This window comes from Tenrec ecaudatus, chromosome 14 (assembly GCF_050624435.1).
Source record: "Tenrec ecaudatus isolate mTenEca1 chromosome 14, mTenEca1.hap1, whole genome shotgun sequence".
In the NCBI taxonomy this organism is placed as follows: domain Eukaryota; kingdom Metazoa; phylum Chordata; class Mammalia; order Afrosoricida; family Tenrecidae; genus Tenrec; species Tenrec ecaudatus.
In genome coordinates, this window is record NC_134543.1 from 13,020,442 (window position 1) to 13,043,191 (window position 22,750).

Sequence of the window (22,750 nt, forward strand, 5' to 3'; positions counted from 1 at the left end):
AGAAAACACAGTAACTAGGTAGCAAATCAAAACCTCACGGACAACAGAAGTGGATGACAAAGCATCCTCACGAATTCCCAAAGACAAGCCCAGAGGGACCAATAATTAACAGCCGCACGACTGGCGGGCTAGTTGCATGGGGGTGGAAGGAGGGGGCGGGGGGCGGGGAACAGAAGGAAGCAGTGGGACATCGAAAACTCAAACCAGACCCACGCCATTGAGTCAGTGCCCACTCAGAGTGCCCCTACAGGACCATCCCTCTGTGTTTCCAGGACTTTGAATCTTTCCTGAAGCCGCCGCCTCACCGATCTCACTGGTGGATTCGAACCACTGACCTTCAGGTTAGCAGTTCAACGTGTAGACCACCAGAACTCCTTGGATCTGAAAACAGGAGGCCCCAAAGCCACCATCAACAAGTGTTCCCGTCGGACTTGGCTTGCTCATGACAGATTCATGACTCAAAATGAGAGGGCTTTTGCCTGGTAGGTCTTGAGGCTTGAGACTGGCCTGTGAAGGTTCTTTTCTGGGTCTGGCCCCTGCAAAAGGAGAAGCTGCTAGGAGTGGAATGAACACTGACCAACAAGGGACCCGAGAGACCAAAGAGGAAGATGGTAGAGTGGGGAGTGGGGTGTGTGTGTAAATGACTGCTGACACCCTCCTGGGTGTTAGCCCCAACTCTGCAGGCTGAAGGTACCTACTTAACCCATCACGGCAAGGCTGGCGTTCTCCACGCCACCATTACTTCTCACCAGCTACCTACAAGTGTGGGGTTCCCAGTACCTCTTCAGGTTTGATGATTCACTAGAATTCACCGAACTCAAGAAGCACCTGATCTTTAAGATCATAGGTTTACTATAGCAAGCCATCGCAAATCAGCACCAGCCATGGGAGCGAGCCAGGGGCCAGCTCCAGAAGAATCCCAGGTCTGGACCGCATCCCCTTCCCAGTATCCTGCTGTGTGCTGTCAGTCCTGGAAGCTCACCCGAGCCTGGGTGTCCACAGGTTTGATTCCAACCAGTGACACAGGCATGCAGCTGTCCTGGACAGACTGGTTTGTTCTTCAGGCAGTCCATCGGACTTTCGCTCTTCTTCACCAGCACCGTGATTCAAATGCATGGAGTCCTCTTGGTCTTCCTTGCTCAGTGTATGAATGAAAGCCTTCCACATCATAGGAGACCATTGAAGATACCGCCACTTGGATCACATCTCTCTTGGAAGAATGATGGCCAGAATGCTCTTTAGAGGCCAGGATGCCAAGACTTCATCCCACATAGGTTGGGCGTGTTGTCAGGAGAGGCCAGTCCCTGGAGAAGGCCAGCAGGCTTGGTCAAGCGGAGGGGCGGTGAACCACGGGAAGGGCCTTGACAAGACAGATGGACACTGTGGCTGCGTGAGTGGTCTCCAGGACAGGAACAATTGTGAGGACGGCGCAGAACCGTGAACTGTTTGTTCTTGTGTGCGCCGGCTCGCTATGGGTTGGAACCGACTCAATGACCCCTAACAACAGTGTCCCATAGCCATGATTGGCGGACTCACTGGCCACATGATTGAACTCCAGTCTTCTCCCACCCCCGGGGGAGGGACGGGATTCACAGGACTCTGCTCAGCGCTCCAACACTCCGATCCCATGGTTCGTTTTCCTGGTGTGTGCCGGCCCCTCATCTCGTCACCTCGTTGGCATAAACTATTGAGGGGTCCTCCCCGAGCCAGCACAGTAGCATAAGAAAGGTGTGGTCTAAGGGGCCCAGGGTTTAGAGGTTACATACTCGCTCGATTATTTCTAATATCACTTCTTTTTAGTCAGTTTATACATTGCGCCGTCGTCACAATGAAGCTTTAGGGAATTTTTTCTTTGCCCTAAAACGGTCCCTCCTGCCCCTTCGCAGGACATCGCCCCCATGACACCCAAACCCTAGGCAGTGCCGTGGCCTCCGCCTGTCTCGGGAGAGTTGCCTTGTCTACAAGACTGCAGTTATGCACTACCCGCCCCTTCGCCTCACTTCTTTTACTGGTCATAAGCTTTAGAGACATTTTTCATTGCCAAATGTCAATTGCTTCAAATTCAAGCGGTTTCATTGCTAAAGATTCCCAGTGTATAAACACACTACATTTTGTTTATTCACTCACCAGTTGCTCGGCTCTTGGGTTGCTTTTCCCTTTGGGCTATAACCATCATCCTGCTATGAGCGTTCGTTTCGTCGAGTTATCAAACAATGCCATAGGATCCCACACAAGCAAATCTTACAGAAGCGCGTTCAAACACCATGGCAGGACTATACTGACAAGGAGCTGCTAGAAGTTTAAGCTGGTATCAGAGAAGGACATGGGCCAGGGATGTCATGACTGACACCAGGCAGAGCTTGGCTGGAAGCATAGAATGCCAGAAAGATGTTTCCCTGTGTTTTATTGAGCATGCGAAAGCATTCAATTGTGTGGATCTTAAGAAACTGGGTAAGATTGTGAAGCGTGGGAATTGCACAACACTTCATTGTGCTTACTTCATAGGCCAGGCGACAGCCATTTGAGTACTATCTGGGTTAAAGTCGAGAAAGGTGTGTGTCAGGGTTCTCTCCTCACACTGTATTTATTCATTCTGTGTACTGAGCAGATAACTCAAGAGGCTGGACAATAAGAAAATCATAGCATTGGGATAAGACGAAGACTCATGAGCAACTATGACAATCAGATGACCCAACCTCACCTTCTGAATTCAAAGACCACTTGATTCTTTGCATGGCTGATTACTAAGTTTTAAATATTGAGCATTTTAGATAATGTAACATATCATCCCTGAATTTTGGGTGTTCTCAATTTTTTTCTTAAAACCTGCTTAACAGTTTTTTTCTTAAAACCTGCTTAACCTGCATATGATTCATATATCATACAACGCAGTAGTTCAATCATATTAATGAGTTGTATGTTCATCACCACAATCAATTTTAAACAATTTTCTTCTTTCTTGTACTCATTGCTATTAGCTCCTCATTTCCTCTCAGCCTCTCCTGCCTTGTCCCCAAGAAACCATGAATCCAGGTACTGTCTATAGATTTGCCTATCCTGGATTTCATAAACAGAAAATATACACCCCCAAAAAACCCCAAACAAAAAACAATGACAAAGTAAAAGCTCAATCAAGAAGGAAGCAGAAAATATTAAAAACTAGAACAAATTTAAAACGGATCAAAACAAAGATCAATCATAGGGTGTTGAATTTTAATCCTCTTTCCAATGCACTCTGCATGATGACAAGGCTGTTCACCCCTGACTCAGCAATCCTACTCTGGGTTTTTACCCCAAAGAAATAAACACTCATGTTTACACCAAAATCGACACACAGGTGCTCCATGTATAGTTCGTACCCTCTTCTGACTCTGGCAGCTCTGCTCAAACCTGTCCACGGTGCTGACCCTGCAGGTATGTGTAGTATGAATGACACTGCTTCCAGCCTCCCGGCAACAGACAAGCCGCCCCAGGATGACAAACTGACAGACAAGTGGTGGCTGTCTATAGACTAGGTGGAGGGAGGATTTGTTGAGAAATAGCATCATGCTTTGACATTTTTTATTTAAAAAGGCTTCTGTGATTTGGTAGCAATGATTTTTGATTAATCTACTTGCTTATAGGCATGCACACATATACACTCACATATGCAAACAACCACATCATGATTTCATCAGGCTATCTCCAATTCGATCAACTATACAACCTTGAGTCTGAAGTTCAAGATCATCTCAAGAGCAGATTTTGTGCATTGAATATTAATAACAGAAAACACAATGAGCTGTGGAATGACATTAATAACATCGTACATGAAGGTCATTAAGAAGATAGTAAAGAAATGAAAGATCAAAGTAGATATCAGAAGAGACTTAAACTTGCTCTTAGTCACAGAATAGCTAAGACACATGGGGAAATGATGAACTCAAAGAACTGAACTGAAAAGTTCAAAGGGCAGGCCCCAGAAGAAAAAGCAAAGTATTAGAATGAAATGTGTAAAGACCAAGAGTTAGAAAACCAAGAAGGAAGAACATACCCAGCATATTCTTCTGAAAGAAAAATCAAGCCTTGATTTGCAATATTAAGGGATTCTATGTGTAAAATACCGAATGATGCAGGAAGCAGCAAAAGACGGAAAGAATCCACAGAGTCACTGTGCTAAAAAGAATTACTCTGCATTCCATCATTTCCCACAGTGGGATATGATCAAGAGTGAATGGTGCTGAAGGAAGAAGTCCAACATGCACTGAAGGCATTAGCAGGAAAACAAGGTTCCAGGAATTCGTGGAATGCCAGTGGAAATGTGTCAACAAGCTGATGAAACCCTGGAAGGACTGACTTGTCTGTGCCAAGAAGCTTGGACGACAGCTACTTGGTCAGCTGGTTGGAAGAGGTCCATGTTTGTACCCATTCCAGAGAAAGGCGGTCCAACAGAATGCACCAATTTTGGAACAATATTGATATCACACACAAGTAAAATTTTTCTGAAGGTCATTCAACAAAGGTGAGAGAAATACTTTGCCAGGGATTCAGACCAGATTCAGAAGAGGCTGTGGAACAGGGATAGCTTTGCTGATGCCAGATGGAGCTTGGATGAAAGCAGAGCATACCAGAAAGATGCGGACTTGCGTTTCATTGACGGTGCAAAGGTGTCTAGCTGTGTGGATCATCACAAATGATGGCTAACCCTGAGAAGAATGGGAATTCCAGAACACTTCATGGGGTTCATGTAGAACTTGTACATGAATCAAGAAGCAGTTGTGGGAACGGAACAAGTAAAAAGAGATGTGTGTCAGGGTTGCATCTTCTCACCATACTTCTTCAGTCTGTTGAGCGAATAAACAGACAAGCTGGACCATGTGAAGAAGAATGCGGCATCAGGATTGGAAGAAGGCTGGGAGCAGCCCGTGCTGTTACCGACTGCAGAAAGCGAGGGGGACTTGCAGCACTGGCTGATGGGACTCAAGGACTGCAGCCTTCAGTGTGGAGACAACTCAGTGTAAGGAAGGCCAGAGCCCTCCCAGTTGGACCCATGGGTAGCATGGTAAATGAAGACAAGGCTGAAGTTGTCAAGGATCTCATCTTTTTTCTATCCACAATCAACACTCAGGGAAGCAGCAGTCAAGAGGTCAAAATACACATTGCATTGGGTCAATCTGCTGCACAACAGCGATCGAAAGTCTTGAAAAGCAAGGAGGTTGCTTGGAGGAGTGAGGTGCACCTGTCCGAAGCCATTGGTAGTTTCAGTCACGTTACATACATGTGAAAGTTAGATGCTGCATAAGGGTTGTGTTGGTCTAGGTACTTTAGAGAAACAAATCCACAGAAACTCATGTATAAGAGAGAGTTTTATATAAAGGGTAAGTACACATTAAGAAAGCATCCCAACCCAGTGCTGCCCAAGCCCACAAGTCCAACTTTAACCCATATGTCCGACACAGATCCACAAAGTCCTCCTCCATCTCACAAAACAGACGCCATGATGCCGACTGCAGGAGGAAAGCCAAGTCCGTGAACGCGTAAGCATCTCAGCGCTGGCAGGGGTCTCCACATGGCTGTTCCAGCACCCAGGGCTGCATCGGGGTAGGTCCATGCGGTTTCTCCTCAGGGATGTCTTGCAGGAAATGAGCCTTGCCAGCTGAAGCAGGGAACTGGCTAAGGCAGCTGCATCCTGGTCCGACCATCAGAAAGCAAGAGACCAGAGAACTAGAAAGGCGAGGCTCACCGAGCCATTTATCTCTCCGCCCTTCAATCAACCCCACATGTGTTTATCGTCCAGGTTGCCACAATAAACTTTAACTATCTCAAGGACCAAAGGAAAATCGAAGCAGTTGAATTGCAGTGCTGGTGAAGAACGCTAAAGTACCGAAAGAACAAACAAATCTGGCTTGGAAGAAGTACAGCCAGAATGCTCCTTCGAAGCAAGGATGGATGGCGAGACTTCTTCTCACACACTTTAGACATTCTCTCAGGAGCAACCACCCCCTGGAAGTGGACATCCTGCTTGGTAAAGCAAAGGGGCAGTGCAGGAGAGGAAGACCTGCAACTGTATGGCCTGACACGGTGACTGTAACGATAGGTTCAAACATAACAATTGTGTGGATGACACCGGACCCGGCAGTATTTCATTCTGTTGCTCACAGGTTTGCTGTGAGTCAGAACGGACTGGAGAGAGCCTAGCAGCAGCCCCAAGAACAACAACAACAACAACACAACGTCATGTCTGACGATGTTGTTTCCAGCCGTCTGACCCTTTCCCAAAGAATTCTGCCCTCTTCAAGTTGCACCATGTGGAAACAGCAGTTGGAACCTAATGGAGACACTCAGGTCACCTTTCCTCTCAATGCTCTTGGAGTTTCAGGGACAAGAGCAGTATAAAGGGGCAAGGTCGGGCTGTGGGCAATGTTGCTCAATGACATTCTCATCCGACAACCCTGTTGCCCCATAAAAAAATGTTGGAATGGCAAAAAAAAAAAAATTCCTTAAATACCCATTCCTAGCCTTTTTCTTCCTAATGCACATGTTAGTCCAGGATAACTAGAGAAACAAATACATAGACATTCATATGTAGAAGAGAGAACTTTATATCAAAGAGCAACTGTACATTAAGAAAACATCCCAGCTCAGTCTAGATCAAGTCCATAAGTCCGATATTAGCGCATATGCTGAAACTAGTCCATAAATTCCTCTTTAGACTCACGCAGCACATGCCATGATGCCGAATGCAGGAAGATCACAGGCCAGTGGGTGGAAAGTCTTGTGGGTCCAGTGGCGGTGGAAGCATCTCAGCGTTGGCGTGAGTTTCCACGTGGCTGCTCCAGCCCAAGACTGGCTGCAATCAGCATGGCTCCATGTGGATGGCAGCAGGAAGAGAAGCAGAGAGTGAGTGTGTCTGGCCTCCAGCGAGCTATTTCTCCCTGTTGCACCTCTAAATGAGGTCATCCAGCAGTGACCTGATTGACAGGCTAGACTCCACCTCTTCGCAAATTGACAGGAGATTATGTAACTGCCACAGCAGTTTTCAATTCTGCTGAAAACTTCCTAATAAGCCCTCAAGATTGTCCCGTGCCCTCCCAGAAAATCTATTGATGATACTCCTTTGGAATTCTCAGAGAAGCCACCCGTCACCTTCTGAGGAGACCTGTCCGCTTTTCCATGGGACTGGCCAGCAGCGTCCTTCAGAAGGCACTATTTCTACTGGACCTTTTTTTTTAAGGCCCCTTTATGAGACTAAGACACGTGTGTTCCTGAGAGAGCTTGTCTGCAACCATCCATTCATCACCTGCGTAGGGAGACCGGTTTGTTGAAAGTAACCTGTGTCTGTATCATCGGGAGCCCTTTAGCATTACATTGTTTTAACCTAACCTCATCTGCTTCCATTCATGAATTCTAATTCAGAATCTTAAACACGAGCCTTGGTGATAAAGGGGGCATGAATCCCATCCCCACTAGAATCTTACTAGAAAAGCCAATTGCATGCGAAGAAAAGCATCTTTGTATAAATTGTTCCAGGTCATTTTTGAAAAGCCAGAGAGAGAATTAGAATTACCGCCATCTGTCACTCCCGGTGGACTCCCCTATGTAAGCGTGAAGCATCAAGGGCTGCCAGCTTCAGAAATGGATCAGAAACCAGACATGACACACCCCTACTAGAAAACAGCACATCACCCCCTAAGTCCTACCACAGGGGCTCAGGTCTGAATTGATCAGGCTGCAGCCTCCAGCTGGCGCTTGGCCAGGGAGTACGGAGAGCGTTGACCTACCAGCCAGATGGTCCACATTCCTTCCCCGGTCAATTGGAATGTCACGAACACTTGGGAGTCCATAGGGTCACTCTGAGAAGAAGGACTTTCCCCAAACAACAACAGAGAAAGAGGTGGAAGTGGAGCGGGAGCTTCGGAGAGATTTAAAACACCTACCGAGTTAAAGCACACACAGGTGTGGGAGGAACTCAACTGCAGCATGGGGATGGGCGTGCACCTGCGTGATTACACACGAAGGAACGCACCCAAGGGGCCGCTATAGCAGCTGAGATGCTTGCTAACGGGGAAGGGGCGCGGAGCGTGGACGTAGTGGCGGCGTCTGTGGTTTGCCCGACGTCGTGTTTGCATCGTAAGCATGCTCTCCGCAGCCCACTTGTCTTGGGTCTTTTCTGTAGCTGTGTTCTAAACAGTTGTTGTCTGCAAGTCCGTTCTGACTCCTAGCCACCCACGAACCGCCAAACAGAACGCTGCCCGGTCCTGCGCCGTCCTCAAAGTCGTTCTTCCGTGTGAGCCCCTGGCTGTAGCCACGGCGTCCGTCCATCGAGTAGTTGCAGGGCGTCTTCTTCTGCGCTGGTCTTCCATTGAAGGTCTTTCTGCTGCTGCTTCTTGTTTCTTTTTCTTTCTTTTCTTTTCTTCTTCGTCTTCCTCTTCTTCTTCCTCCTCCTCCTCCTTCCTTCTTCTTCCTCCTCCTCCTTCCTCCTTCTCTTCCTCCTCCTTCTTCCTTCTTCTTCCTCCTTCTCCTCCTCCTCCTTCCTTCTTCTACCTCCTCCTCCTTCCTCTTTCTCTTCCTCCTCCTTCTTCCTTCCTCCTCCTCCTCCTTCCTCTTTCTCTTCCTCCTCCTTTTTCCTTCTTCTTCTTCCTCCTCCTCCTTCCTTCTTCCTCCTCCTCCTTCTCTTCCTCCTCCTTCTTCCTTCTTCCTCTTCTTCCTCCTCCTCTTTCTTCACTGCCCCTCTACTTTACCAAGTATGATGCCCTTCTATAGGGGCTGCTTTCCAGACTGTACAAAGATTCAAATAAGGCTTGGAGGGCTGATAAAAGACGGGTAGAACAATGCTCAGCTGAAAGCAGGAGAAGCCCCCGGACCAGGAGTCGAGAACACCGCACTCAATCCCGTGCAGCCTCTCATTCACTGGCCGGTTGGGCAAGCCTTCCCACAGTGGGGGCTCCGTTTCCATCTCAGTCAGGGGACGAGGAGGAATGTCTTTCTGCCAGCCTGCTGCCCTTATCCCACTAGGTTGATGGGAGAACCATCCGGAATCTTAGGCTGAGGAAGACCATGGAATCAAGTAGTGGCTTCTCAGACAGAGATGACGATGCTGATGGCTGAACACGGACACATGGTTACCGTTACCGTCGGCCCTCACAGCAGCCTGTGGGGAGAGTTTGGTCCGTCTTCTGTTCCAGCATGAGCCTCAGTCTGACCCGAGGGAGCTAAATGTCTGAGCGGACTTTCTAGAAGAGGATCGTGGGATACTTTTTAATGACCTCGTCAGTAGTTTATTAGGAAATGGCAACTCTCCAAGATGCCTGGAGAGTAGCTGCTGCTTCTGAGTCAGCGAAGGCCTCTCCTCACAGGGCACGGTTGCCCTGCTTCTATGCTCAGGGAAACTGCTTCCTCCTAGACAGCAGGTAGACTCAAGGCCACCGGTGTGAGAGGTTGAGTGTGAATTCTGACTCACTGCCCCGTGGACAGGATTCTGACTCAGAGCCACATAGGAGGAGCCAGGGGAGTGAGGTGAACGTGGTGAAAGAATTTCATCTAGAAGCTTGTTCGAAGAGCTTTGGGAAATTCCCGCTTGTATATTGTGATCGCATCGGGGTCGGTCTCCTCGTCTGACACCATCTCATTTCAGAATGGTGTTTCGGAGACAACGGAGCGGGCCACCTATGCCATCCCACGGGAGGGGGGGGTCACGCCTCCCAGTCTCTTTCTCTTGTATCAAGGCACGGAGATTTGATTTGCAGGTACCCCTGGTTCTGTGATACTTTTGATTAGTTTTATGGGAGGCTGCCAGGGCGCTTGCAGGCTTCTGCAAGATACAGACCCTCCCGTGGTCCTGAGCTTTGGAATCAGATTGGGCCCGGGTTCAAATCCCAGTTTTTCTGTGGCTAGGCCATGTGATCATGAACATGTTACATAATCGCTCGGAGCCTTGCATTTCCTCACGGGTAAAGCTGCAGAAGGCACTCAGTAAATACGTCTTGCTTGAGAAGGCATTTTGAGCTCGTATAGGACTGGAACTAGCTCTGATTTCAGACCACAACTCCCACAAACTCATTGTCAGGTTGATTCCCGGTCAGAGAGACCCTGTAGGACAGAGTAGTACTGGCCCACGTGGTTCCCAAAGCTGTAAATCTTTATGAGATCGATTGTCACCTCAGTCTCCCATGGAGTGGTTGCTGGATTTGAACCACTGACCACTTGGTTGGGTAGCAGCGGAGCGCTTACCTGCTGTGCCAACAGGGAACCTTGGTTTTATACAGCTCTTTGTCAAAAGAAAGGGTCACATATGCACCAGAGACTGTGTTTGGCCTTGAAGAAGCCCTTGTGGAGTAGTGGGTTAACTGTTGGGCTGCTAACCACAGGGTTGGTGATTCAAACCCACCAGCTGCTCCGAGGGAGAAAAACGAGGCTGCCTGTTCCCATGAAGATGTGTAGCTTTGGAAACCCAAAGGAACAGTTCTTTTCTACGGGGTCTTCATGAGCCAGAGCCAGTTCAGTGGCAGTGGGTTTGGGTCTTTGGCTTTTACCCAACACACGTTTCCACGTGGCATGAAGGACCAGATGATGGGTGCTGGGAAGTTGTGGGGTGGGGGTAGGGGAGGCTCCACAGGCTTTGAACACTGGGTTGGAGCTCCACGGTGTCCAACTGGATGCCAGTAGGCAAAGCCTGAGGCACCAGGGCTTGGGCACTGCTTCCTGGTGCCTGGGAGCCTCTCTTTATCCACCTCTGCTGCCCACTGGCTCCTAAGGGCATTGGGGTCAGTGACCCCTGTGTATTTCAAGGTCTTTCATCCCTCACCCCATGGATTTGATTCTCTTGGATTTTGTTTTCCCTCCTCGCTTGTCACAGCCGTTGAGAGACTGTCCCTGCCATACAGCCCTGTGTGTTTTAGAAATGCATTCCGTCCGTGTTCTGCGCATTGAAACGAGAGTGGACACTGCCCACTTCTCCTTGCCTGAAACTCAAGCTGGGGCGCTTGCTGTTCACGCAGAGACACTCCGCCAGGGCTGTCTGTTCTGCTGGGCTTCTCCGCAGCCCAGCTGGCGGGGCGCCTAGACGGGTCTGAATGTCCGTTTCTTCTCTGTGACCTTGCAGCGTAGGACTGATTAATGTCGGAAGTCGTCCTGAGAGCACAGTATTTCTGACATCCAGACCACCTCTTTCTCTATTGTTTTTAACTCTCATTTGACTATTAAGTTGGCTTGGCATTCGTCCGGGTACCAGGTTAAGCCCTCAGCTGCTAACTGAAAGATCGATGGGTCAAGGGCACCAGCCACTCTGTGGGAGAGAGTTGTGGCTGTCTGCTTCTGGGCAGATCATAAGATGGGAAACCCACAGGAGCGGTTCCACTCTGCCCTAGAGGGTGGGTACGAGTCGGGATCTCAGCCCTGGAAGTGGGGTACCTGTGCCCTGGAATTCGTCAATGCACCATGTCAGTGTTTGCACCCCAGTGATGAGGTTCTTTGGATGCTAGGCCCTTCTGCTCATGGTGTGTGTGTGTGTGTGTGTGTGTGTGTGTGTGTGTGTCTTCCAGCCCAGGGTGGGCTTGGGGAGAAGACCTCTTCCTCTCAGCGGAAATAAATGATGTTGGCGCTGAGCTTTTTTGTTCAGCTCTGTATTCCCAGTTCCCCAAACTCGTGGTGGATCCAGTAGCAAAGACAAAGGACCTGATTAAGGGGCAGAGAGATGGAATAGACATCCCACCAAGGAAGGTGCACAAATGGCCATGAAGCCTATGAAAGCCATGCTCCATCTCATCAGTCTCTGGGGACTTGCAACTCAAGACCCCAGTGAGATACCACGCGACCCCTCTCCCTTGGATGGCTGTTGTCAGTAAAATGGAACCGAAGGTCAGCAAGGATGTGGGGATGTTGGAACCTTCCCCATCCCTCTCTGGTGGGATTGTGGGATGGCACAGCCACTAGAGAGGCTCAAGAAGTTGAACATAGGCCTACCAGATGACCCAGAGAGTCCATTCCCAAAGAACAACAAGCCAGGGCTCCAACAGAAACCTGTTTGCCGGTGTTCCCCGCAGCATTCTTCACAATAGTCAAAGGAAGGAAGCAACTCAAATGCCCGTCCACAGACGAAAGGGTAAATAAACAAACCCTGAAACATACCTACACTGGGCTATTCCTCAGCCATCAAGAGAAATGAAGTTTTGAGACATGCTGAGATGTAGCTGAAACTTGAAAGCCTTCGACTGAGGAAGATTATCAGATACAACTAGGATCTCACTTACATGCAATATCAAAGTGCCCCAGTGGCATAGTGGGCTAAACATTGGGCTGCTAACCACAAGATCGTTGGTTCAAATCCACCAGTTGCTCCATGGGAGAAAGATGAGGCTGTTTACTTTGCTGTTCGGAAACCCTAACGAGAGTGAATAGGGACCAAAGATCAGGAGGGGTGGTAGAGGTGCTGGTTCCGCGCCTGGTACACAGTAGGTGCTCGGTAGAATTACATTTTGATTGAAGAAGGATCTCCTCTGAACCCTGGCCAGAGGTTGAGGACCTGAGGCGTGGTGAGCCTTTCCCTCTTCCCGTGATTCAACAAAGGCTCAAAGTCTGGGTGAGTGGAAGGGGCCCGACATTCTTGTCCTGCAAGGACAGAGCCAGGCTCATTGCTGGCTGCCTGCTTTCCCAGGGGGTTCTTAGCACGCCTTGGTGGAAGAACTTGCCTCCCCATCACATGAGCGCGGAGAGGCCTCTGTGACTTCCCTGATTTTGCTCCGGTGCCCAGGCCACTTCCTGGGATGCCGTGCCTACTCAGTGAGCAATCTGCTGCCCGGCTGGCTGACCAAAGCGCTTACTTTCACTCTGTGCTTGTCATGAGGAAGCCTTCGTTGCTGAGGTAGTCAAAAAAAAAACAACAACAAAAAACGTTAAGCCTCATACAGGTCTCATTAAGGTTGAAAGGAGACGTCCTCTCTGCTCACCTCCCAGAGTGGGTGCCCTGCGTCACCGGCTCTAGGTCGCAGCTGGCTCCCGTCGTCCGTCAGAGAGTCCTCCACTAATGGGGCCAAGGTTGCGGGTTTGAGCCCTGGCCCCTGACTGCAGCAGGCCATCTGTGCCTGTCATTGGCTCGAGGGGGCGGGTGTGTGCACAGGGAGAAGCTGGACTCCGTCCCAGGACCGGCAGCTCCCTGACAGCTGGCCAGCAGTGCTCTTGTGGCCTCCGAAGGACATCTTTCTTCACCCACTTCAGAGACCTGGTTTTGCTTCCAGACTAAAGATCCGCTCCCAGGGCGATGGCAGCAAAGGGGACTAATCACGCCTAAGCGCTGACAGAGGAGGCCGTGCCGCACTGCAGCTCACGAAGGCGAGCGGGAACAGCCCTGTGCAGGCTGCCCCTGGCAGTGTGTGGATGGCACAGAATGCCAACTACCTACGAGGGGCATCGGCTTTGTCCTCAAGGACAAACGCCTTTTCAGCAAGCGGGCGGGGCACATGACTCCTGGACAGAAGGAGGCGCACCCCTTGTCTTTGCGGTTTCAGGGTCAAGGCCTGCTCAGCGTTTCTTGGGTGGCTGGCTGGCTGGCTGTCGAGACCAGGAGCGATGGGACACCAAGAGCCGTGGTCTTCCGCCTGACCCCAGTGGGGTTGGGAGACCAGCAGGAATCCCAAACTAAGTTCAGGGTGTGCTGGGAAGCTGCACAGTGCCTGCCTCTCATTTCCAGGGCAAGCGGGAAATGTTGCCCACAGTGATCTTAGACACGAGTCTTAAAGGATGAGCATGAAGGGTCGATGCCCCAGGACACCTCAGGAAGAAAGCGGAGCAAGTATGAAGACACAGGGGGGCCGGAAAGCGTGCCCTTTCCCGGAAACAACAGCCGCAAATGCCTCATACGCCCCGCAGCGGCTAACCCTAGGGTGCCCAGGAGTATCACTGTGCCGCTCTGGGTGGCGTGGTGTCGCCCAGGCAACCGTGCCAGAGCATCTCTGAGCGCTAGGAAGGAATCAAGAACCAGGTGGGGAAATGCCGCTTCTGCCGTCTTGGTTCATCGCGGTTCTGAATTCCAATCATGGCACGGGTATCTACCGGCCACAACTTGTCTGCCAGGCTCTGCTCTCGGGGCCCGGGTACCTCAGCGAATAAGACCCAGATGGGTGCCCGGGAGCGCCTTGCTTCTGTGGAAGGACGTGGGATGCACACACACCATGGGGGCAGGACGGCGGTGCACGCTCCCCAGTGACTTCTCCGGCACCAGCCTGGCTCCTGGAGCCTCGCAGTGCTCGGGATTTTTGGGGTGCATGGCCGCTGGAAGAGTTCTGGTCGGCGCGAAGGTCTTTCCTGGGTCTCTTGAGGAGAAATGAGGGGGGGAGGGAAAGCCCACCTCCTGGTTTCCTTCGCTCTAAGAGATCGGGTGTGCCGATTTATTCTGTAATTGATCTTTCACCATAAAATTCCCCGCCCAGAGAAAGAGAGAAATATCAAGCCTGCCCTAGCAGGGGGCGCCTTTTCCTCCCGACTCAGGAACTTGGCATCCAGTGTAGGAAAGCAGCCTGCTTTGTCTCCATTACAGGCCGGAGTTCACGTGGCACTGGTCCATGATGCTGCGTTTAAGTCGATCGATGGCTGGGGCCAAACACGAAGGCCAGAAGGATGGATTGGAGGGAGGAATGGTCTCTTCCCACCCGACTTCCAAGAAAGGAGAGGAGAAATGACAAAGCGCAGCGTCTGAAAGCTCAGGGGCATAAACAGGCATCAAGGTGATGGGGTTTTTGAACCCCCTCGGATTGAGCTTGGCATGAAACTCACCGCTCCATCACAGACTGGAAAGGTTTTTAAGTCCCCTGGCATCTCCTCTGGCTCAGTTTTCCATTAGGACAGGTTTGATTGGGTAGCTCCGGCTTCCTTCCCGGATAACGCCTCCCCTTGGCTTGGCAGGTACCCAAGGTGATGACAGACTATGGTTCTGCCCCACAGACCAGAACAAGACAGCCAGGCTTTAAATAACAACATTCAGAGACCAGCCTCCCCAAGGGCTGCGCGCGGCAGGACCCACGGGGGCTGGAGCCTGTCTCCAGGAGGGAGGCCAGGCGCGAGGGCTGGGTGCTCGGGTCCTGGGGGACCGGGGCTGCAGTCCTGCTCTACACTGCCATACAGGCCTGCAGACGGCAAAGCCCACTGTCCGGGGCAGCTCAGAAGGAGGGTGACGGAACCAGCGAGAAGAGAAGGAAAGAAGAAAAACCAGAACCAGGTCCAGGGAGGAGCAGGATTGTGGGGCCCCTGTCTGAGCGTCTCGGGTCAGGGATGGACTGTGGTGTTGGCCTGCCTGTCAGACTCCACAGCTGCCCCAAGGCCCCCAGGGCCGTGAAACCGATTCTTCTTGACAGTAGTTCAGCCTTGGGCCTTGGGGGTGGGGGTGGGGTGGGGGGTGGAGGTGCCTTGCACGGTGTCAGGATACGCTCTCAGCATAGGAAGTTTGCTGAAGCAAGGCACAGGAGATGACCCCCCAAGTTCTGACGCCCCCTCACCAGCCATTGTTGGAGAAGAGTTTACCATGAAGAATTCTGACATTGTTCCCTCACGCAAGCCAAGGGGCTGGAATGGGCGAAATGGCAGCGTGCCAAGGGTCTGTGGAGCCCCGGAATGGGCCAATCCTCGGCTCTCTGGTCTTCATTTTGGGGTGGAGTGCGTAAACAGCAGCTCATTCAAGATATTTAAACGACCCCAATGCTTAAGAACAGGCTAATAGTTTGGAGACACGAAGGAGATTGAATGGATGCATTTCCCCCAATCGGAGTATTTTACAGAACTTAGAGCAGCGGGTCTCCCCCTTCCTCCTGCCGCGACCCTGTGATACAGTTCCTCAGGTGGTGGTGACCCCCACTTGCCACTTCATAGCTGTAATTTTGCTACTGTTATGAATCGTCGTGTAAATATCGGATATGCAGAAGGCATTTTCATTGTTATAAATGGAACATCATTAAAGCACAGTGATTCATCACAGAAACAATATGTCACTATATATTGTGAAATAGTTATTCCTTATGACAAATCAATGAAATGTTGTCTTGAGTTATGGTCTTCACGCCGGGTACGCGTAGGTGGGTGTACCTGCATGTGGGAGGACCCCCCTGGAGATGGATAGAGGAGACGGATAGAGGAGCGGTGTCTCAGTTCCTAAGACCATCAGGAATATGTGTTTTATGATGGTCTTAGGCGACCCCTGTGAAAGGGTCATTCAGCCCCCTAAGGGGTCACGACCGACCCACAGGTTGAGAACCACAGACTTTGAAGATAATGCTTGTAGGTTAGACCCCCTTCTTTTTACCTTTCCAACCTTTTTTGCTCTTTTAAATTTTTTTGTGAATTTGTGGTTATCAAGCTTTAGCTTAAAAAAAATTTTTTTTTGCCTGTTGTGGTAATAGTGGAAATGGCTAGTAGAATTTAAGTATGTGACTAAAAGGTATGAATGGTGCAATATTTAAAGTGTGGGCTCTTTCCCTGCTTTAAACGTCCCCCAACTCACTGCCCTGCAGTCACATAAATCGCGCTCTGGTGGCACGAGACCAGCCTAGCGGGCGCCCTTTGCGGAGGTCACAGCCTCCGGTGTTGACTGAGGATGCTGTACCAGCTGGGTTTCTCCCCAGCTTGAGGAAGGACCGGCTTTCCAATGCCGTGCTCTGTCCAGAATAACCTGTGAGAGAGCCCTGCGTGTGGCACGGAGCCCCGGCGGTGCAGTGGCTACACCTGGGCCTGCCAGCCTCATGGTCGCCAGTTCAGAACCACCAGCATGGATTTGGCAGTACCCTCAGGCCCGGAGACTTCTCCTGTTCTTCCACCAGAGGGCCTCGGCCCTTCACGGGAGAAGCCACCTCCCACCCGCCCAAGAGGGGCGGGGAGTCCTCCATCCAGCATTTGCCATTGGAGCCTGCCCAGGGCAGGGCCCTCAGACCCCGGACTTCTTCCCTCTGGCCAACTGATTCTCCCTGCCATCCCGAACCAGAATCAGGGAGTATCTCATTATCTGTGACCACTGGACCGCATGAAGATGGATATCATATGCATATTAAGGAATTAATTTGCATGTCGATGGTACCCAAGATCCCAGACTCTTTTGCCCAGGAGCACGATCGCGTATGTGGGTCGGGTCACAAGCTTCCAGCTCACTAGTTCCATGAAGCTGGGCCAGCCCCCTCCCTTCTGTGTCACCAGGGACTAGATCGTGTTAGACTAGATCCCTAGAAAAACTCTGTGTTTCTGTCACGGAGCTCATTCTGGAAGAAGAGCACGGGGGACACGCTGAATGACCAGCGCCCGCCTGTCATCTTCCCTGAGTCAACACCGGCACTGCAGGCCCACCTGCCACCCTGATGAAGCAGCATCTCCAAGGAGCTCAGCATCATTCCATCAAGCCCATTCCCACTCACTGGGACCTTGCAGGACAGGGTACGACTGCCGCTGGGGGGGGGGTCGGTGTTCCAAGACTGTCATCCTTTACAGGAATACGCAGCCTCATCTTTCTCCTGTGGAGCAGGCAGGTGGTTTCGAACTGCTGACTCTGTGCTTAGCAGCCCAGTGATAACCCGCTACACCACCAAGGCCCCCTCGCCCACCCGTATTTCAAAATGCTGCCCTTTCTGCGCCTGTTGCCCTTGGAGACCTGTTTCCGACTCACAGTGACTCTGCAGGACAGACCTACCCCACGGGGGTGTCTGGGTGACATTCTTAAGAGGAACAAATTGCTGGGGGTTCCTCCCATGCTGGGGGTTCAGACCGGCAAGCTTGTGGGTAGCAACCTAGCCCCGCGTCACCTGGCATTTAGTCTGTGATTCTGGAATACTATGAAGCCAGCATAGCCAGCCCCACGTCTTTGTCCCCTGCTGCCTGTGGACACAGAGCTCATGAAAACGGAGGAAGTGAAAAGCAGGAGCAATTGCACGCCCAGGACCCAGTGCCTCGTTTCCATCCACGTCCCTGTTGGAGATTTCTTCTAGTGCTGCTCTGTGTCCTGAGCACACGTGTCCCTTCCTCTGCCTCCCTGACGCTGCTGCTTGGAGATCCTCTGCTGTGTGGGGGCGGGAGGCGTCTGGGAGTGTTTATGGACCTGGGCCCATAAGCCATTATCTGCGAGAGCTGGGGATGCTCTCGTGAATGAGCGCCCTGGGGTGTCCTGTAGGTAGACGATCTGAATTACTAGCCCTTGAGCGAACCCCCATTCAGCTTGATTTAATGCCTGTGATTTAAAATGTCATCCGAGAGGAGAGCCATGTACCCAGAGCTTCTGCCACGGGCGGCAGAGGCTGGCTGGCAGGCTGGCACCGGCTGCCCGCTCCCTGGCTTTTTGGAAAGACGAGCTGTGTTCTAAGGAGCGGGTTATAAATATCGCCATGACAGCGGCAGTGCTCGATGCACAGGGAGCGTCTGTGAGGTGTTCCTGGCCCAGCAGGCCGGGCAGTTCTCAGAGGGGCAGCACGTGGGGCTCAGATGGGCAGGCCAGGATGTTACAAAAGAGCGGTTTATCCTTTAATAAAATGTGTCACCAGACGCACCTCCGTGGGGTGTATGGTGTAGGCATAGGGCCGGCGTCTCGATCACAGGCAGATGGCCCTGGCCCCAGTTATCACCTGCTGGCTTACAGAAGGGTAACAAAAAAATCCTCCTGTAAGCCAGCGCAAGCTTGGGAGAGGGATTGGGTTGAAGGATTGATCTGGCAGGGATTTAGGTTCTCACAGAATCAGCGTGGTTGCTCAGTGGCGCCCCTCATGTGTCAGACCCTTTCATCTTTATCCTGCCTGTGTGAATACAGGAGCCCTGGTGGTCCAGTGGTTACCAGTTGGGCTGCGATCCTCAGGGTCCGCAGTTCAAAACCACCTTGGGAGAAAGACTAGGCTCTCTACGCCCATAAACAGTTACTGTCTGGAAACCCCCAGTGGGGTGGCTATGAGTCAGCATCGACTCCATGACCGTGAGTTTTATATGAATGCAAGTTACAAGAGACCTCTGTCCGAGGTATACAGGGGAGCTTGCTGGTCTTCCTAGACTCCTGCTACCCAGAGCCCTGTACGTGGAAAAAAGGCAGGGTTCCCTGCCCCTCAGCCAGGGCAGCGACTATGCAGAGCCCCTCACTCATTGGTAAATTTGAAGATCAGCCTTTGTGTCTTATGTGTGTGGGGGGGTGAGTGTGTGTGTGTGGGGGGGTGTGTGTGAGTGTCCCAAAGCTGTTTTTCAGATTGTGTGTGTATGTGTGTGTGTGTGCGTGTGTATGTGTGTGTGTGTGTTTTCTTTGAGAGATTTTGACCAGGGTTAGGAAGCCCATGAGATCATCCATCCTAGGTCAACATGACCCCAACAGATGTGTATAAAGTACCCGTATGTTATAAACTGGAGATGGAAACCCTGTCCACCCTTTCTGCACACAGGAACTTGACCAGAGGAGTCGGACGATTTAGAGAGCTCCTTAGAGCCGTCGAGACAAGAACGACTCAAAACCTGCGCATGGTGAGTGCGACTCAGCCTTGGTGGAGGACACGGGGCCCGCATAGTGCTCTCCCTGCACCCCCGACGCGCGCACACACAGACACACGCACACACACGCACACGCACACACATGCACACACACACGCACACACACACACACGCACATGCGTTTGTGGAAAATGGGAAGATAGCGAGCTCTCGTTCACCAGCCCCCAGGAATAGTCAATTCCTGAGCATCTCCTCAGCTTAAAAAGAAACGCCGTGACTCCCAGCATTCTCCCCTCAGTACCTCCCAGTCCCCCACGTGCTGGGCAACCACTAACCTCCTGTGGTCTGTGCAGAGCTCCTAATTGTGGACACTTCATCTACGTGAAGTCATACAACGTGTGGACTTTGACGAGCGACTTCTTTCCCTCGGTGCAGTGTGTTCAAAGGTTACCCACGTTCTAACACATACCGTCTTTCTAACACACACAGTCCGTCTTTCCTTTCTCTGGCCACAGGACCTTCCACTGTATTATGCAGCCACCACGTGTTATGGATCCATCTACCTGGCCACAGGCCCTTGTGCCTTCTGGCTATGATGAGCAAGCTGTTCTGAATGCTTCTGCACGAGTTTTAGGGTTCACAATATATTTTCGTTCATCTTTGGCATATACCTAAGAACACAGGAGCCGAGTCACATGGTGTCCTTTTGTTCGGGATCCCTCTGTGGTAGCACTGTCGGACTGCCCCCCAGAGTGGCTGCATCCTTTCACATCCCCCCAGCAGTGACGAGGGCTCCATTTCCCCACGCCCTTGCCAGCACTTGCCATTACCTGCTTTTTCAGTCACCGCCACTCAAGTGGTGCAGTGGTTAAGCGATCAACTGCTCAGCTAAAGGTTGGAAGTTTCAGCCAACGTCCAGCCACTCTGGGGTGGGGGTGGGGCGTTGCTTCCATAAAGATGACAGCCTTTCAAACCCCATGGGAGTTGTTCGACTCTGTCCTACAGGGTTGCTATGAGTCAGAATCTACTTCACTGACAACAGGATTCTTTTTGATGAGTGAATGTGAAGTACCAGCTTGGTGTAACTGTCATTTGCATTTCCTTGGTAGCTAATGATGTTGAGTCTTTTTTCATTGCTTAATGTCAGTCCTCCTTCTTGACATGCATGGGGTTATGCGTTTGACTGCTAACATCAAGGTCAGCAGTTTGAAATGACCAGCTAGCCGCTCTGCTGGAGAAAAATCAAGCTTTCTACTCCCGTAAAGAACGACCATCCAAGAAATCCACAGAGGCAGCTCCACCCTGTCCTGCAGTTGGAACGGACCCAATGACAGTGGGTTTGGTTCATTGGAAGGCAGATGTGCCCCGCGGAAGATCAGCGTGGAGAAAGATTCATGCCAAAACTCAGAGCAAAGCATCATGGAAGCTAAGGAGAACCTTGTTATCTGGCTAATTCTACTGGCTGAAAACTTGGAAGAGAAAAATGAGTAAAGCACATCTCCTTGGCCGGTTTATCAGAAGCTTGGCTTTCCTCTTGTCTTGAAAGGCCCTCCCTTTTTTAACCCCTTCACCTTCCTGTCTGGGAGGCTCCGTATAGACACCTGGGTACCTGCCTGATTGAACTGCATGTGTGGGTGAAGACCTGGGGTGGTGTGGTAGTTACATAATCTGGTGTCAGTTTGAGGATTAAGAGTGTAGGGGTGGAGTCTAATTTGTCAATCGGGCCATAGTCAATGAGGCCTCTGAGTGGGCATGGCCTTCTGAGAATTTTGGGAACGCCCTTATTTTCCTCCTTGGGGGCAGAAGATACCCTCTCACTCGACTCACTCCCTTGGAGACGCTCTACTGACGAGACACATGGGACTACGCTGATAGACCCCATGCCCTGGGTGCTGGAGAAGCCACATGGAGACTCCTGCCAGGGCTGAGATGCTTACAACGCCACTGGGTCCACAAGACTTCCCACCCAGTGGCCTGTGATCTTCCTGCATTCAGAGTCACTTCATGTGGTTCGTGAGTCTGAAGAGGACTTTATAGAGCGGTATCGGACATATGGGCTAATATTGGACTTATGGACTCGATCTGGACTGGGCTGGATGTCTTCTCAATATTCAGTTGCTCTTGTATCTAAGCCTCTTTCTCATACACATGAGTGTCTATGAATTTGTTTCTCTAGTCCACCCGGACTAGCACAGGCGGCTTCCTGGACGCAGAGCAGATGTCACGTGCCACAATCAAGGTAGCGAGTCCGGGTGCGAGCGCAGTGTCTGGAGTCTTGTGTCATCCCTGCCATCGCCCTGCACTTGGCCATGAATGCTTGCAGTGCTGTGGGAGGATGTCACCTGAACAAGGCTAAGAGATCCCCGTCTCCCTGCAGCTGCGGTGTTTGGGTGTCTGGCGAGTTTTTACATGGAGCCTCACTGATCAGGCGAGATGGCTAAGCTGTAGGGCCTCCTAGAAGCATGGGGTAAAATATACATACATGCCCCAGAGACTGTTGCCAAGACAACCGTGTAATTCGGAAGTACAGAAGCTTCTGGAGACTACTTCTCAGCCAAACAACGGATGGACCCAAAAAACCAACCGGAACCCCCCCACGTGGAGCATGGACCATCAACCTTACAAGACCACATGGGCAACACTGGCCCCTAATCAAAGACTAGAAGGCGGGGGGGGGGGGGGGGGGGAGAAACGGGCTGATGGACATAGGGGACCCAGGGAACAAATAGAGAGAATTAACACACTCACCACAGGATTGCAGCCAACATCCCGGAGCAGTCATGCACGAACTATTGCTTAATATGGAATACCATGTGGTCATTTTGTTGGCTCTCGGAAGTCTCTGCTTCGGAATGATTCCTGCCTTCCTTTAGAAGGTGGGCGCATACTCGTTGGCTTTGAAAATCGGCCTCCTGCCTGCTTCTGCTTCATTGGTCCAGATCGGAGGACATCTGCCATTGTTGTCTTATGCTCCCCCCGCCCCCAAGTTGTGTGTTTTAACCCTTAAGAACCCTCTGAGGTAGGGGTCAGCCCAGAGGTGTGAAGAAGGCAGGGAGGAGACCCTCTCCCAGGGTCATGACCAAGGGCAGCGAGGGAGTTCTGCTTGCACCTGCTCTGCTACTGCGCATAACCCGTGGAGGGTGCGTCCTGAAAGTCCGGGGCTGGCCGCGGACTGCGCCTGGATGGTGTCCGCCGCTAGTTCAGCAGTGCTAGATGTGGAGCGGGGCAGCCGCTTTCCGCTTCGTGTCACTTGAGGCGCAGGTTTGCCTTTGGCTCGATGACCTTGGAGTGACCTCATTAACCTCGGTCCAGTTCCTGGAGCATCAAATTGAAGATGTGCATCGTAGTC

The 22,750-nt window shown here is 51.3% G+C and overlaps 1 protein-coding gene across 2 annotated transcripts in view; it reads left to right on the top strand.

The window, feature by feature from the left end:
• The window catches only part of TTC7B (tetratricopeptide repeat domain 7B), a 253,479-nt gene that overhangs the window by 88,732 nt on the left and 141,997 nt on the right, over nucleotides 1–22,750 (top strand). For both annotated transcript variants that reach the window (XM_075530524.1, XM_075530525.1), the window contains exon 6: nucleotides 19,356–19,434. In XM_075530524.1, coding sequence (XP_075386639.1) covers nucleotides 19,356–19,434 — 79 coding nt within the window. The remainder of the gene's footprint in view (nucleotides 1–19,355; nucleotides 19,435–22,750) is intronic.